The sequence below is a fragment of the Cornus florida genome, unplaced genomic scaffold (genome assembly GCF_030987335.1).
Source record: "Cornus florida cultivar Cherokee Brave unplaced genomic scaffold, ASM3098733v1 CherokeeBrave_3.0.0_Hap2_Chr05, whole genome shotgun sequence".
Taxonomy (NCBI): domain Eukaryota; kingdom Viridiplantae; phylum Streptophyta; class Magnoliopsida; order Cornales; family Cornaceae; genus Cornus; species Cornus florida.
Window position 1 is genome coordinate 60,681,662 of NW_026775575.1, and position 17,948 is coordinate 60,699,609.

General features: G+C 33.9%; 2 protein-coding genes across 2 annotated transcripts; one reads left to right on the top strand and one right to left on the bottom strand.

Moving 5' to 3' along the window:
• The first annotated feature begins 3,594 nt into the window (after positions 1-3,594).
• Positions 3,595-9,316, top strand: LOC132306608 (large ribosomal subunit protein eL32z-like). Its single transcript, XM_059804068.1, has 4 exons — positions 3,595-3,744; positions 5,975-6,069; positions 8,713-8,894; positions 9,006-9,316. The coding sequence occupies exons 2-4, from the start codon at positions 5,980-5,982 to the stop codon at positions 9,133-9,135; spliced, it is 402 nt and encodes a 133-aa protein (XP_059660051.1). The 5' UTR covers positions 3,595-3,744; positions 5,975-5,979; the 3' UTR covers positions 9,136-9,316.
• Positions 9,317-14,631: 5,315 nt separating this feature from the next.
• Positions 14,632-16,384, bottom strand: LOC132306609 (serine/threonine-protein kinase OXI1-like). Its single transcript, XM_059804069.1, has 2 exons — positions 15,772-16,384; positions 14,632-15,699 (listed from the first exon to the last, which is right to left on the bottom strand). Exons 1-2 carry the CDS (start codon positions 16,182-16,184, stop codon positions 14,859-14,861), a joined length of 1,254 nt encoding a protein of 417 aa, XP_059660052.1. The 5' UTR covers positions 16,185-16,384; the 3' UTR covers positions 14,632-14,858.
• Positions 16,385-17,948: the final 1,564 nt, after the last annotated feature.

Here is a 17,948-nt window from a genome sequence, read left to right on the forward strand (position 1 = left end):
AATATTCGGCGCTTATCACCTATCTCATCCACCACCGGGCCAGACTCCATCTCTTGTAAACCTTTTTAAAAAGTATTGAGATGGAATATTTTGAATATTCATGACCATAAACACCTTTACGATATGCCGGCATAAATATCTTGCAAATTCAAAAAGTTGATATGTACATTTTACATCAATATATGTAGCAGAGCTACAAATAGTAACAAACTGCCCCCATCTTTTTGGTTTCCTCTCCACATAATAAAATTTGTTTTTTCTATATTCCCAGTCATTTCATGATTATAGTTAAGACCTAATAATAACTCTTCTTAGAACATTTTAAAGATTGCTCTTGTATAAATTTCAAAAGCATTTTCTTCAATGTTCATTCCAATCTTTAAAAAGGCTTATTATAAAGCGTCCCAAAATCTTCATCATTTTCTATTTCCCTTTTATGTATGACAACTCTTTCATATTGCTTTACAAATTTATATAGTGGCATATCTTTCTTCAAGTACCCATTAAAGTAGGCATTTATGCTTTGTGTTGTGTGCATAGCTGCACAAAAACATCACGTGTATAAACAACTGCCCATTTTTCCCTTTTCCCATATAACCCTGTCAACCATTTATTATCTCTCAAGCTATACTTTTTTAATATTGCTTCCCAACTAAGTTGGAAATCTTCTATGGATTCATATCCGTATAGGCAATTATAGAAATCATTTTAAAATCCATTATGTGCATTGTATATACTTCCCAACTTTTTGGTAACATTTCTTATGATATGCCAAAGACAAAATCGATGTTGAATGCCTGGTAATGCATGCGATATTGCCTCGGCAATTGCAGACTCTTGGTCAGTAAGAATCACTTTAGGTTGTTTTCCATGCATCATTTTTATCTATTTTGAAATTACCCAAAAGAAATATTCATCCGTTTCATAAAAAAGAAGTGCACTACCAAACAACACTATTTGATAATAATTATTTACCCCTACAATAGGGACAAATGGCATACCATACTTATTCGTCTCATATGTTGGGTCAAAACAAACAACATCCCCAAAATAGTGATAGTCCATTCTTGATCTAGAATATGCTCCAAAAAAATTTGTCATCCTACCAACTGAATCAACTTGAATTGAATAATAGAATGACCGATTAATGGTTTGTTGAATTTCAAGAAAATTAAGAACAACTTGCACATCTCCATTTTTAATTTCTATTCTTCTTTTAAAACTCAAAAACTTTCTTGCATCTTTTGATGTAAAACCAATATTACGATACCCGCCAGCTTCAAGTGCCAAAAAAAACTCATCATCAAATTTTTCTTTACGCCAGATTCACGCATATTTGATAACATTTGACTATGACTTTTTTTTTACCTTTCTATGTGATGTCGACATATGTTTTTTACTTGGAGTTACAAGAGAATGATTATGTTCTTCAACGATTTTAGAGACAACCCATTTATCTTCTCTTTTAATAAATGATATATTTGCTTTGCAACCCATTCTTGTTTTAGCAAATTGCATTTTATCCCCTTCATTTACCTTGAATCTTAGTTTTCTAAAACCTTGAAGTGAACAACAAAATCGATGGCCAATTACATCTCCCGTATTCTTAGATGTTTGAGAAGAACTTTTTCGGACACTAAATCCCTTATTATAAGCATATCCATTATAAAATTCAAATACCTCATCTATGGATTTAAATTCCAACCTAACATATGAAACAAAATCCTTTTTTTCATCACAAGGAATAATATCATTTGTTTGAACAACCTCCACATCATCCTCAACAAAATTAGGGCAAGTGTAATCTTGATTTTTATGTTGCAAAACATTTTCATCCAAATCTTGAATTACATCATCCATTTTAATCTACACAAAAGAGAATAATGTAGAATAAATTCACTAATTAAGAAAAGGTAAAAGCAAATTCACTTTAACATGTTCTAAGGAACTCCAAAATAATTATATAAAAAATATTATGACCAATGGAAATCATAATGCATTTATGTTTAGATAAACCAGAGTATTGCAAAGGACATCCATAATAGTCTTATTCTCAGTCATGATTTGATAACTAATCGTGTCCAATACAACAAATACACACATCTGATCAATTGAAATGAATGATTGCCACAATTAGATGTAAAAAGACAAATAAGAACATCACGCTACAAGGACATGCTATACATATGTTCACAAATAAGAATATGATGGGATGAGATTTTGATGGTGAATTAACAATTTTTTTTTCTGTATTTTCCTTTCATCAACTCGCCCTAAATTCGGGATATAACTCTAAATAAAACTATTATCAAATTATCACCTTACATTAAGAAGAAAACCAGCTGAATCGAGATTAGAGACTACACCTACTAAGCAGATTTATAATCAGACAAAATTTTGATGCGAACCAGTGCACCATACCCATTCAAATAGGACGCGTCTTGTATGAACCAGTGCACCCCAATATGAACAGGCGTTTTAGTGATGGTTCGGACTGAAGTGAAAAGGCACCTACATGCCTATAAATACCCCCTTTTGGTTCATTTGTAATATACCAATTCAAAATCTTTCTTTACATATTTATAAAATTCTCTCATTCTTTTTGCCTTTCTTCTTAGCATACTTATAGTTGTAGTTCTAGTGTGTGAGTTTGAGTCTGGTCCATAGAGATAATACTACATTGAGTTGGTTCGCTCATTTCTCCAATTTGAAGTGCTGCCACCGAGGAATGAAAGATCGTTGTATCATAGGAGACAGACGCTACAGAGTCCGTCAGCACCATAACAGAGCAAATTTGTCTTTTAAGGATATAGAATTAAATTATAGCGTCACCCTATTAACAGATTCTTTATATATATAGTTTTATTTATATTATTGTATTCATTTATACTTATATTTTAATTTTTTGTATAATATTTAAATAGCATCAATCCACTATTATATATATATATAAATAGTACTTATTTATCAACATAAAAAACTTACAGGCAGAGTGAATCATTGGCGGCAAGGGTATGTTATTGTCGGGAAGGAAAAGTGAAAGTGAGGGGATTGGGGCGTGAAGTTAATCCTAAAAAAGTAATGTGAAGCAAGTAGATTTGTAAAAGTTACGTGGAGTCTTAAAAATGACATATGATTTGTTGTTATTGGTAGATAAGATGTATAAAATAATGGCTTGAGCTAAAAATGAGTAGTTCAAATTTTTGATGTAAATATACTATGACATATTAAATTAATACAAAAAAATATATATGGACAACCATTAGAGATGTTCCGTGGTGTTCACTGATGTCTCCTTAGTAACAGAGTTATACACTACCCCCAAGTAGTTGTTAAATACCTCCGATTAATCACAATCTCCCGTTTATCTTGATAATAAAAAAATGAAATGTTGTGATTGATTGAGGTATTTAATAAACTACTATTCCGAAGATACCAAATAATTTCTCGTTAGTGACCTTAATCAAATATAGCATACGATATGTCAATATTTATACTATAATATATATATATATATTTTAAAATTTTCCGTAGGGGTGCACAAAAGCGCGAGTGGATCCTCTGCTACGAGTGTCTTTACCGCTTTGGACGGCCAGATCGCTTCCCACACTACTCTGTGAAGTGATCGTGGCCGTCGACTGCGGTAGAATTCTTGTAACGTGTATAAAGCTTGAAACCCTAGTAAACTTACGTTCTCTTCGGGGTTTTTTTACACAGAGAGGCATAACTCAGCGTAGCCAGCAGGTATGAGAACTATTCTCTCTCTCTCTCTCTCTCTCTCTATCTAAACACGTTATACAATCAATATCTGATTTGTGGTATTCGAATTTGAGCTCTGCTTCGCAATTTCTGATACGTTTCTGTTCGGTTGATTTCAAAACTACTCTTAAACTTAATTGATGTGTTGATAACTAGGTTCAAATTTGAACCTGTCAAATGATAATTATTCTTATAATTTAATTTCGTGTTTTTATTATTTTTACTTGTTGGAATCTTAGTTTTATGAAATATTGGATGACTGAAATGGAATTTATGGTGATATGTTTGCATCTCGGTAAGATGATTTTTGTAAAACTTTTTTCTGTAAAATATCAATCCTTTATTTATCTTGATAAATGTTGTTCTTGAAGCTTAGAGAAAGTTATTTACGTCACTTTGTCTAGCTTGAATAAAGTGGGAAAATCCCTTATCTCGAAAACTTAATTTTCCCCCCTCCATGATCACCTTTTGCAGAACTTAATTTGTTAATTGGGTAGAAAGAATATTACATCAAATGTTTGGGAAACATGGTACTGGTTAAAATCTTTAGTAGTATATGAATTGGACACTTTTTTTTCTTGGTTGTCGGAATGGAAATATATGATTCATTTATCCTACCCCAAGCAGTTGGGAAAATGGCTTAAAATCTTGGAACATCTCCTTTATAAAAGAAGGTGATGAGGTAAAATGGTTATTAGACTGTGAGAACTCCTGGATAGTTGGGTTGTGAAAAATTTCGGAAAGAAGAAAGGATCTTATTACTTAATTTGCAGTTTTAAGGTGCATGCTATTTATGTGAGAAATTGTTGGACTAAACTCTAGATTGAACGGTTTGGATGCTTATAGAAATATGTCCTCTCCAATCATTTAGAGTTTAATGTGAAGCATGGACATCGACTAGGCCACTAGGGACACAAGCATGACACGCCGCGGACACAACAATAAAGTACTATTATTTTATATTTAGAAATAAGTATATGTGACAAACTTTACATTATGATAAGTCGATTTAATATCCTATGACTGTAACATGAATGCTGTAGCTTGTGAACCATGTCGATCAACTAGACAAAGACATAGTAATCTCTTACATATATGTGCATGCGCATGTCTGTAAATACGTATATGTACATAGACACAATTCTGATTAGCCCTCTCCTGCATGCACACTTTTTAACTTTTTCATTAAAACTTCCTACTTGTACTGAATAAGGATCTCATTAAGCTTTTTAATGAAATTTTATAAACCTTTAGGTTTCATTTTGATTGACGGATTTCAAAAGAATGGATATAAATTTAAGCGTGTAAGAAATATAGCATGATGGGTTTTAGAGGATTTCAAATAAATGGATTGGAGAGGATTATATGTGTGGATTTCAGATAACAAAGAGGTGATAGAAGTTATTTGAAATCCATGTCAACAAGGATTAAAATTGCGCAACGATTGTAATAAAATATTTACCCTATACCTTTAATCTAACATCACCTTGAACTTTGGAATCCAAGTTAAATAGCTAACCTTTTATGTAAACTCAAATCCCTTGATTTTAAATCCATTTATTTATCAAAGTGAATCCGTAGTTTAATTTTTCTTTACTATTATACTATCTTGGATACTTGGAGAGTCTTTTTCAACATCCTCTGATGGTCATATGGAATTCTATTTTGAATTATGGACCCATCTGACATGTATCATACATGTTTCCGGGAGTGTAAATGAACTTTTGATGTCCAACTTGGACATGGCTCCTTCTTAGTTTACAGATATGGGTTTCACAAGGAAGGTGGTCATGTTTGCTGTGACGTAGTGTCTGTAAAATGCTGTCTTTTTCTTTACATTTTTTATATTTTTTTATTTAATTTTCTCTACTTTTTTTTATATTTTCCTTATTGTTTTGGAGAGTCTTTTTCAACATCCTTTGATGGTCATATGGAATTCTATTTTGAATTATGGACCCATCTGACATGTATTATACATGTTTCCGGGAGTGTGCATGAAGTGTTGATATCCAACTTGGACATGGCTCCCTCTTAGTTTACAGATATGGGTTTCATGAAGGTGGCCATGTTTGCTGTGATGTAGTGTCTATAAAATGTTCTTTTTCTTTACCTTCTTTTTCCTTTTATTTTTTTTAATTTAATTTTCTCTACTTTTTTCTTTTCCTTATTGTTTCTAAATGCTCAATCATGTTCCATTTTGGTGTCTATTTGATAGAAACCATGGCCGTTCCTTTGCTCACCAAGAAAATAGTGAAGAAGCGTGGCAAAAAATTCAAGAGGACCCAAAGTGACTGGAAGATTTCTGTGAAGGTATATTTTGCTTTCTCCATTTGAACCAGCTTTAATCTGAAATTTTACATCTGGTTAAGTATTATTTTTGTTGGTAATAGTAGGCCACTTTCCTGAATGTTTAAATGAACTCCACAACATCTTCCTGCTAGTGTGGAAATTGCAGAGGTACCGTTGTTCTTGTAACATGGTGGATACAAACACTGTAATTAGTGCATAATAATATAAATATATTCACATATGAGGAGGGTAGCATGTTGCCCCTTATTATTGTGGGAAATTTTGTGTGATAAATTCCCTATAGTTGGTTAAATTTTAAACATTTCTTTGTGTGATAACCATTGAATTGTTTGAAGTTTAGTCATGCCTTCTCATTTTGTGGCACATCTCCTAGGTTTGATTAATCATTGGTTTCTATTTGGGTTGTTGGCATTTTGTGCCAAACTGAGTATTGCATTTTTAAGTCTTCGTTCAATTGAAGTCGGTCCATGAGATTTGTGACATTTGAGTATGGCTTGTTTTGCTAGGGTGGTATTTTTGAACCAAATATGGAACTACAAACTCCATTCAATCTATCTGTTGTAGCTAGAGTGCGTCTTTCAATTTGAATAATATCATTGTTACTGTCAGTAGCTATTCTTTCGATGGAAGATATTGGGACATTTTTTAGAACATGTTATCATAGTTACCTTTGGAACTTTTGGAGTGAAAAGTTTGGAGTTAGTATATTGTAATCGAAGTATATTTTGCATCGTGATAATGTTTAAGTGCATATGTGTAGTTCTTTAGGTTGATGATGAAGTTAGATTGGAATGTAGTTATTTGTTTTGTTCATTTTTTATTAAAATTTATGTTAGTTGAACTTGGATACACTTATTGGTGTGGTTATGTGTTTTAAGTGTAACATCATCTTGAATCTTAGGATACATGTACAAGGGCATATCTTGCACACTTAAAAACATAATATCCTACATACTTCTAAAAAAAAAAACATAATATCCTACATAAAAGTGTAACATAGGATACCAACGGGCAGTGGTCCAGCGGTACCAGGCTCCTACCTCTCAGAGGGAGGTTAGGGGCTCGTGCCTCGGTGGAGGCATGTGTGTGTGAGTACCAACTAAGAAAAAAAGTGTAACATTAGATGCTATTATCCTTTAAAGACACACTCAATGGTAATTGAAATTAGATGATATATTGTCAAAAATTAAGAGAAAAGGCAGCTCCAGTGCCAATTCCTCCTCCTCCCATCGTTTCAGAAATAGACAACCTTTCTTTCTTTGCTGTCAAATTGGAGCTGCTTTTATTTTATTTTTTTCAATCAAAATTAGAGGAAACAGGTGGCCAATTTGGGCACTCATGTCGGACACATATCCCATACCCACACTCATGTCGGGTCATGTTGACAGGAGTGTCCATGTAACAAAGATTAAGATTGATTGTATGTAACAAAGATCAAGATTGTTTGAGTCCATGTAACAAAGATTAAGATTGTTTTCTCATGAATAACTATATGAGTTTTATTTTAATTTTTTTGTAATGTCATGACCTCATACTTTTACTCCCCCCCTCTTTTCTTTCTCTAAATGTAATTCAACGAGTTGTGGAATAATTTTATCTTGATTTAATGCTGCCATGCCTAGCTGCGGAAGTAACATTTGGTATTTTGTTATCCTCTTTCTTTTTTTGTGGCATGATTTAGAGTTGCAATGGTTGTTAAACTGTTGTAATTAAGGCAGCTGGAATCTAGTTGCCAAGCTTGTTCCTAAGTAATGACTTGGTAACTAAGAAGCTTGTGTTGATTAAATATTTTATATCCCTGAATCTTTATACATATTTTTGACATTGGCAATATTTGGAATAAAAAATTTATGTAACATAAATTTAGTTTCTGGATTTTGTCTGACCCTTCAAATCGTCATGTCCTATTCATACATTAGTTGAAATGTATATGAATTCTTGCGGAGAAAGATAGAACATCTTAATGTTTGTTGACACTGTCTGCCTTCCTGCTGGTTGCACATCTTGGGAACTGCCTCACAACCACTCTGTTTCAATTCCATGATGCATTTATACGATCTGTTGGATACACTGTAATTGACCCCCACATGTCAATGTTTATGATGTGATCCATTCATTTAAACCTGTTAAGTCTGCTGGTATATTATGTTGACTTTGGTTTTATCAGTATTTTTTAGTCAGTGTTCAGTTTTTTTAGTCTTGTTTCTTTAAGTTTTGATGATTACGTGATTTAAAACTTAAAATTTGAAACCGAAATCAGGGTAATTGTATGTTATATATTTATTTAGTTTTCATATGTCTCCAAGACTGCTTTTATGTGGTATTAATTGGAATATGTTGTTAAAAAGAGGTTTGCTTCCTTATGTAGGAACAAATTTGTTTGCGTTAATCTTTATTGAGTGTTCATGCTCATTGAAAAATGCAAAATTTTGTCTCTGTATCCGTTTCTTTTGTATCGGTAAAGGCCATTCTTACATGCTTGGTGTCTTGTACAACTTGTGTAGTAATAGCTTGCCATGCTGATTGAAAACAAGAGATGCTTCTGGCATTTGGTTTCTTCAGGTTCCTTTTCTTTTAACATGGATAAATACCTATTGCCTAAACACTAATACCTCATTATTTGCATGTAAATGTGGGTGGCAGGAAAACTGGCGTAGGCCAAAGGGTATTGATTCACGTGTGAGGAGGAAGTTCAAAGGATGCGTTCTTATGCCCAACATTGGTTATGGCTCAGATAAGAAGACACGCCATTATCTTCCCAACGGCTTTAAGAAATTTGTTGTGCACAATGTCAAAGAGCTTGAAGTTTTACTTATGCACAACAGGTATAGTGGTTCCTTCACTTTCATGTCTGATTTTTTGGGATTTCTTTTATCTTTCTGCATATCAATCTGAATCCGCCACTCATCATTTCTGGTTTGTTGATTTAATGTCAGGACTTACTGTGCGGAGATTGCACACAATGTATCAACTCACAAAAGAAAGGATATTGTTGAGCGTGCAGCACAGCTGGATGTTGTTGTTACCAACAAATTAGCGAGGTTGCGCAGCCAGGAGGATGAGTGAGCATTGGTACAATTTTGTTTCAATATTCTATGCTTTAGGCTGTACTTTAAATGAAGTGGTTTTTCAGATTCTGCGAGTTTTTTGTCGAACCTGTATGGGTTACTATTTCTGTTAGTCACGCAATGACTTCTAGATGTTACTATTTCAGTTAGTTACGCAATGACTTCTGGATTATCAGTTATCTTGCTTGTTGATTTACTAATGAGTTATGACATATCATCCTTTGTGTTTCTGTGGTGAAATATGAGCTTATTATACTAAGCCTGGATACCGGAGGCTGGTCTTAAAATAAACTCTGCATTTTGTGGTGGAAGATTCCCCATTTAAAACATTATTTCCCATTGAGAAAAAATTGATATATATATATATATATATTTAAGAGTAGGATTGTTGTGTTTTGGGTCATTCTATGCACCATTTGTTTCGAAGTGAAGCCATTATTCCTAAAATGTTTTCAGTATAATTAGGTTGGGCAAGATGATTTTGTAACTCAAAAAATGACTTGGAGATATTTTTTAGGGGCACATTTTCAAGAGACATAAATACAGAAATATACATATACATCCGCAAGCTTTAAAGATGAATGTGTGCATATGCTTCCGTACTAAACATGCACCAACACACAATATGCACTTGACGCGTGTGTGCACACCTGTATAGATGTATTTAATATTAAAATATTTATAAATTCATGCACATATACTAGCTTAAATATTTCTGTATAGCATTAGCTTATCTGTTTGCCAATAAGTAGGTGCCTTTATCAGTCTTTATAGGCATGCGCTAATAGCAGTGTGTATTGGGTATAGTTCAGCAAAATTACTTTTGAAGTTTCGATCAATCACCGGCAAATAGGAAGGAAAATGATTTTTTTTTCTTCTTCATGTTATTATATGCTTTCCATGGGAAACTTTTTTTTCTTTTTTTTTTTTTTCCCCCCTCCTCGTGGAAGGAAAAAAAAGGACAAATATTGATTCTACAGGACTATCTAAAGAAATTGCTTCCCCTGATATTGATCTGGATTTTTCTTGGTCAAGGAAGGCTGCTTGCCCAAGTATCATGGATATATTTGACAGTTTAAAATTTTGCAAAGGTAGCATGGATAAGGTGTGGACAACTGTCATATAAAAATTAAATTTTTATTTATATAAGAATATTATGAAACTTTTATACTAGGAGTCTAGGAGTAGATCTGACATAATTTAGAAGATCAAGTTAGATTAAGTTGAGTTATTATTGTTAATGATTGTTAGTTATATTATATATGTTGTTATTCTACTACATTGTCATCACAATTATATTTTTGTTATGAAAAGTATCATGTATGATTAACTTGTGACCATGTGCATAATGTCAATTTATCTATCCAAGATTGTTCATGGATGTGTTTGTGTTAGGCTAGTGCTTAGGATCTAAAATAGTTAAATTTATCTTTAAATTTTGTACGTGAAGTGTCAAACACGTACATAAAGTGTCGGACACGGGAACGCGTCCTCAAAGGTCCGTATAAAGTGTCAGACATGGGAAAGTGTCCTCAAAGGTCCGTATTTGACACGGATACGACTCCTCAAATATGTCGTGTCTGTGCTTTACCAGCTGCTCTGCTTGTGGTTTAGAATCTTTTATTTGCAAAGATGATTTTGCAGAGATGTTCAAATACATATCATTACAACTTGTATGGTCATTTCGGCATTCCTACTGTTTGGAGTTAAATACTTGAGATCTCTTTTGGATGGAAGGTCGTAGTCTCAGTTAAATCACGTGTTATCTTTATTTTTGATCTCCAACTCGTACGCTCTTATCATTCATCTTCAATGTAGGTAAATCTAGAACCTCGGTGTCACCTTTGTTGGTTTAAGCTGGCTTTTTAGCAGTTAACCATGTGTGTATTTGTTAGATTTCTCGTGGTTTCATTTATGATTGACCACACAAACCAACCTCTTTAATCTTTCTTTTGCCTCTAAAACCCTTGTAACCACACAGGTCTCTCTCATCCCTTAACGACCTTTCCCTTTCTCTTTAAGTGCTTGAAAACGAGTTCTGTTTTTTTGCCCAAAATGACCAAAAAAAAGGGTAGAGGAGGAAACATAGTTCTCCAGGACTGACTAGTCTTTGATTTTAGGTGGTTTTCAAAGTTTGATTAATTCTTCCACTGTGTTCATTAATTGGTCACCAGTATTTTCATCCAACCATAAACATAAAGGAAGGTTAGAGATGAGGAAACAAAAATTTAGTACATTTGTAAACTCTTGACAGTGCAAAAACAAAGTAAATTGTCTTCCTTCTGATTGTATTATTTTCATTTGGGTAGATTATACTAACCTATGAGGTTTGGGCAAATTACACACAAGTAGATCATTTAGCGTTTATTACTTTGACTTTTTCCAAACCCATTTGATGCTTGTTAGAAGGTTATGCCTTGATTTTCATACAAGAGAAGGGCAAGAATTTCATTTAAGGGAAGGGTAAAATTGGAAATTTTACTTTGTTTAAATTCATGTAGATTTGGGCAAAATTCGCCGTCACCCAGTGATGGACTCAGAAAAATTTGTGAGAGGGGCAGACTTTTAATTTGTGTTATGGGGGCAAATTTATATAATGGGTCTATTTTTATATTTTCAATAGGTTTTCTTCATAAATTTTCAACAATTTAAAGTATAAAATGCAAAAATAAATAATCTAGAGGAGACGAATTGTAATTCTAGTGGAGGTATCTTCATAAATTCTAAAATATTTAAGGTATAAAAGAAAAATATAAAAACTTCAGTGTGGGCATCCGCCCTTACTGTCCTATGTTAGGTTCGTGCCTGGCTATACCTAACCTTTAGTGGGGAGCATCAATGGTGTTGTAGGAAGATGGTCTTTGAGTTTCATTCATAATAAGAATTCTCAAAAGAAAATAAAATTACTAGAGGTGTTGAACATGCGTGCCAAATTTTAGGGGAGGTCAGAATAATAGACCTACCCGTATTTAATTTGTCCAAATTTCAGATGAGGTTAGTGTAATTTACCCTCCTCATTTTTTTGGCTGGTTTCAAATTATTAAAAACATAGCGCTTGTCCAAATATGGGGGAAAACATAAAAACATGAAAATGTTGGTCAAAAAAAAAAGTCAGGATTGAAAATAATACTAAATTACGTTTTATAAATGAATAAAACAATTGTGACATGTTTTTATTTTGTTAAATGGCCTATTAGTCAAAACAATATGATTTGGTTAATTAATGGTAGGGTCATCTGCCTTGGACGTTTGGGCAACAAGTTTCGTCCCAAATGTATCTAGAGAAATTTTTACAAGCATGACTTGAGGAAAGTGTAAATCTCATATTTTCTTCACATTGGCTGGACATACTTTGAACACTTTAAAGAAGAAAAGACTATGTCAATAGTGGTGGCTTTTGACCCATCAAAAAATTCAATTGTTGTGACGATTGTGATACCAATTCTAACCAAACTTCTCCATAATAAGGTTTTTCTTATTTAACCTAGAAGTATCAGCCTCTTACCTCCCAAAGGGAGGTTAGGGGTTTAAGTCTCAGAAGAGACTAGTGTGTGTGAGTACCAATTAAGAAGAAAAAAAAAAAAAAAAGATGGCATGAGTGCAAGTTATCCGTACCTATTTTCGTAAGTCTTGGTATAACGGTCTAACATGTTCGAATCATGAAAATCGGTAATCTCGTGCACCGACTTTACCTAAGAAGATAAAGTCTGAGAGTAAGAGTCTTACAGGTCCGAATCATGAAAACTTTTCTGCATGTTGGCGAAAATCTCGTGCACTGAATTTGACTTTTGCCGTTTATCAACGTTTCTAAACCTAACCATAAAAACTCAATTACCAAATGTAATGAAACATAATGTGATGAACGGATTTCATGCACAATTACCAAATGACCTCTAGTCTAATGATTTTGGACAAAATATCACATGTTCACGATTTTTGAGTGGTGACAATTGGCAAAATTTTAAGCAATGGGGTCACAAAAAACAAAGGCCAACAAACAAACAGTTGAGTTGTGTGAGCAATTATTGGTAGCCTAAAAAAGGCCAAATTAAAGTTGTGTGGCAATGTGGGCGGTGATAGTTGATGAAGCTGTGTGGTGGTGGTGGTGGTGGTGGTTCTTGAAAATCAATGAGGTAGTTATCACTTGTAGGACTCCGAATGCTCATGGCTTTGTCTCTTGTTAGATTCTCGTGATGCTATGAAAAATTCCCATTTTCAATCGGCATAATCATATTTTATATTTATTTGTGTACGTGTGAAGAAAACCTATTTTCTTCAAGAGTTTTTGGCTCTTTTACATAATCTGGGAAAGCTGTTGGCTGTGGGGTTGGTGTTCCATCACATCTATATATAATTATATATATATATATAGATATAGATATAGATATTCATTTATTTATCCTTGATAGATGGGTATTAAGTATTTGGTTGACATTCTATACATTTATGTCACAATATCCACATTCTGGCAAATTTTTTATTGGGATAAAAAAATTCGTAGGAAAGCTGTGAATCCAGGTGGGTTGTTGGTACAGTGGTTTAACATTGTTGGTCTACGATAAAACCCCCCAAATTCACCCCCCCCCCCCCCAAAAAATAAAATAAAATAAAATGGAAGTTGGAAATTGCATTATAGGTATCTCATAATTATTATAACTACAATTTTAACCATAAAATGTTAATGAATTTGATCAAGTCAAGTCATATTTAGATGGGATGAAATAGAAATATAAGGGATAATAACATTTTACTCCTTTGTAGATTGTTTAGATAGAAGTGAGAACTCGAATATAGTTTTAAATATAACATTAACCTTTTGTTTTGTTCGGATTTAAGCAACATTGGCCTTTCTTATCATAAAATCTTAAAATGTGCTTGAAAAATGCTATTTTGTTTATATGCTGAACAAATAAAAGTATAATGAATATAATAGTCATTTAACGCATTCGGTAAAAAATACCGATACGAAAAGCCATTATTTTGAAATTATAAAAGAGGTTTATATTATTTAGACAATTTACAGAGAAAGTATGTGTAAACAATGTAATTATTTCAAATATTAAATAGTAGCTAGTCTATTTTTCACCAATGACAAAACACGAAAAAATATCAATTTTTTTTTTTTTTAATAATAAAAACAGAGACCCTAAATTATCAAATGTATTCTTATTAAACAATAATCATAACAGTTATCAAACAAGTCATATTTAAGTTAATTCATTAATCGAGATATCTCATAGATTGAATTTTTATTCTAAATACTACAAACAAAAAAAAGACTTAACCTGATGTCACTTGAAGTGTTAAGTTTCATAATCGATTCATGTTATATGCAAACAATTCTAGAAATAAATATTATATAAAATTTTATCATTCAAAAATAAAAAAATATTAAGATCTCCTTTGCAAAATACTCCATACGTAAAAACAATTACTCTCTACACTAATTTTAAAATACTGTTACGATAAACTATGTTTCGAGAGAGTGACGAAAGACACTAAACTTTGAATATTATTTAAACAAAAAAATGACGGTTTTCAAATTTGGACAGAACACGTTCACCATAGTATATTCAAATCACATAAAGCATCTAAAATAGAATAATGTTAATAAGTTGATTAATTTATATTTGTAGTTCAAAAACTTGACATCATCCATGACGTACCACAGACTTTGGAGTAGCTTCGAATGAATAAAAAAATTAGTTATAGAGAAATAGTTTAGAAAATAGTAAAAAATTTGTCACTTTGGGAGCGGAGATTCACTGCTTCGACCCACACACCATTGTTTATGTTCTCCTCATTACTCTTACTTCCAAAAGCTTCTTGGACAAAAGACTCCACATCAATTTCTTTATTTCCTAATGTATCCTCGTCCTCCGGCAGTAGAGGAATAAACGGTGGCCGTTCGATTTGCCAGATCAGATCCCAATCAACCCCTCGGAAGAAATCGTGGCCCTTGATCCCCTCCAGTGAGATCCTCAGCATTGGGTCCTTTTCCAGCAACTTTGCAATCAAGTCCCTCAACGGCGTCGGCTCTCCGGTTAGCTCCGGCGACTTCTTGAGTATCCGGTGGAACGTCTCTTTCCTGTTCGACCCCCGGAACGGCGTCGTTCCATACAACATCTCGTACAACATAACGCCCAAGCACCAACAGTCCACGGCGAAATCGTGGCCCTTGCCTAGTATGATCTCCGGTGCCACGTAGTCCTCCGTCCCGACGAACGATTTCGACTTCGCAGCCGAGTCCGACTCGAAACTCGCCGAGTCGACACCGATCTCCGGCAGAGGCGCCGAGTCTTCCGGCGAAATGCCCGAGTTCCAACACCTCTGGAACGACGGAAATCGTTTCTTCTTAATCGGCGCGGATTTCGAGACTGATTTAACAATCGGCCGACGAGGTTCGGGAGATTTTGGCGGGAGTTTTGTCGATAGATCGAAATCAACGAGCATTAGATGCCCGTTCTCTTGAATCACTACATTTTCTGGCTTCAAATCTCTGTAAACAATCCCTAATCCGTGCAAATACTCCAATGCCAGTATCAATTCCGCAGCATAAAACCTGAAGAATGAATCAGTTTAGAGAGAGAAACTAAAACAAAATGCAGAGAACATATATGGCAACAAATTTTACCTGATGATATCGTCGGAGAACATTTTCTCGGTTTGATTATTTCTGAGAGAGTTGAGATCGCGTCCAGGACAGTAATCGATGGCATAGCCGATGATCTCGTCGGTGGAGAGAACTCCTCGAAGTCTGGGAAGGAGTGGATGTCGGAAACTTCTCAACACTTCTTGTTCGAAGCAGATTCGTCTATTCTCATTGAGATCTCCATTGTTGTCGACCTTGCTATTCTGAATCGAGGCTTTGGAAATTGCCTTCAGAGCAAGAAATTCGTTATTGGTCGACTGCTGTTGATCTGGTTGGACCAGGAACACCACGCCTTTGGCTCCGCGACCGAGGACGGAGATGACTTTCAGTTGGCGGAGCTCCAACAACGGGATGTCGTTTTGGCTGTGGTGGTGGTGATCAGGTCCGCCGTTCATGGCGGAAGTGACTGACCGACAACGTACGAGCTTAGACGAGTGTTGGTGCAGTTTATACGAGAGAGGATTTGGGTAATTTAGAGAGAGAATGAAGGTTGGTGATGGATTCTGCGACCTGCTTATTTGTTACACACTACACGCGCTTTTGGAGAAGAGGCTGAGAATATATAGCAGTATGAATCAGGTTTCTTGCTGAGGAAGATAGACTACAGAGGGATGAATAAAAATGAAATGAGACTGCGAAAGCGACGTGGTTAAAATAATTGTGCCACCTGTGAATTATTCACGGGGAAGGTAGAGAGACTTTTGATAAAGAGTGTTTGGATTTGTCGGGGGTTTGTTTTGTAATTTCTTCCTTCTCGAACAAGTATCAAACTTCAGTCAAATTAAAAAACTCAGACTTATTTGTACAGTATACCCAGAATTTGAACTTCCACGCGTTTTATGTATTTGAAAGTACCACAATTGGTTTGGTAATATTTAAGTCACAGATGTGTGTCATACAATTCAGGTACAACTCAAACTCTAATCAAACTCTGTGAATTTATGAATATTATTAAATAACAAGCACCAACATGGAGTCACATATTGCCCTGCGCCCCACTGGCCCAATGTGGCTACTTAATAAGTTAATAAACTTCTAGTTAATCGTTTGGGCCCAATGTGAATCTTTAATATATATATATATATATATATATATATATATATATAACGTATATTTACTTTAGTCTATCTAATTTTCTAAAATTTTAACAAATGTTCCTATAAAATTCTCATTTTCTACAAATCTCTATCTCTCCTTTTTTTCTTAATTTTCTTTTTTACTTTTTCAAGTTTCTTTTATTCCTTTAAAAAAATTTGCATTCACCTTCTTCAATAAAACCCTATTTTTTCTTTTCAAAATTCTTTTATATGTAGTATTTATTTATTTTTTAATTTTTTTTTCACTACAATTTTATGAACTTAATGTTCATACTTTATAATTTTGAACTTCTCTAACGAATACCAAGGGCCTTGTGGATGGTGAGGATTCGTGTGACAATCATTGTGGGTGGATGCGAGATACTGGACGAGTTACCACACTAACATGTTATAGGGTGTCATAATCCCACATTGCTTGGGAAGGTGAAGTGTTATATGTAAGGTTCAATACTCTTATACGAAACAACGCGTTTCAAAGTCGTGATGATTGTGAATTTATCAAAACTCCGTAGTTAAACATGTTTAATTTGAAATAGTACCAGGATGAGTAATATGGAGAACTCAAAAGTAGACAACATTATACTTGAATAAGATGAGAGTTGTCACACTTTGAGTCTCTAAAGACGCAAAGTGAGTGTGTGTGTTTCTATTATATATATTACTATATATATTTTTAGAATAATGACATGTATTTGAATTTTGATTACTGGAATTTTATTTTTTGACCAGCTGTTTTGTTGCACTTTTAGTTAAGAAGATTAAAAAATAAAAAAAAATGAAGTGGTCAAGCTCATTGCAGCCTTGAAATAAATTTTTGGCTGTGACTCTATAAGCACCCGTAAATAAAACATGATGAATTTATGTCCAACCCATTCAAAATAAGTCTAATTCAAGCTCGCTCTTGGGTAATAAAAATTAAGCTCGATTGGAATTTGTTAGATTTGTGAGATCAAGTTGACTTTTTGTCACACCGCACACTCTCTTCTTGGTGTTTGCATATTTGCTCAAAAAACCTCTACATTTTTAAAGGGTCTATATATATAAATTTCAACAATTTCTCCC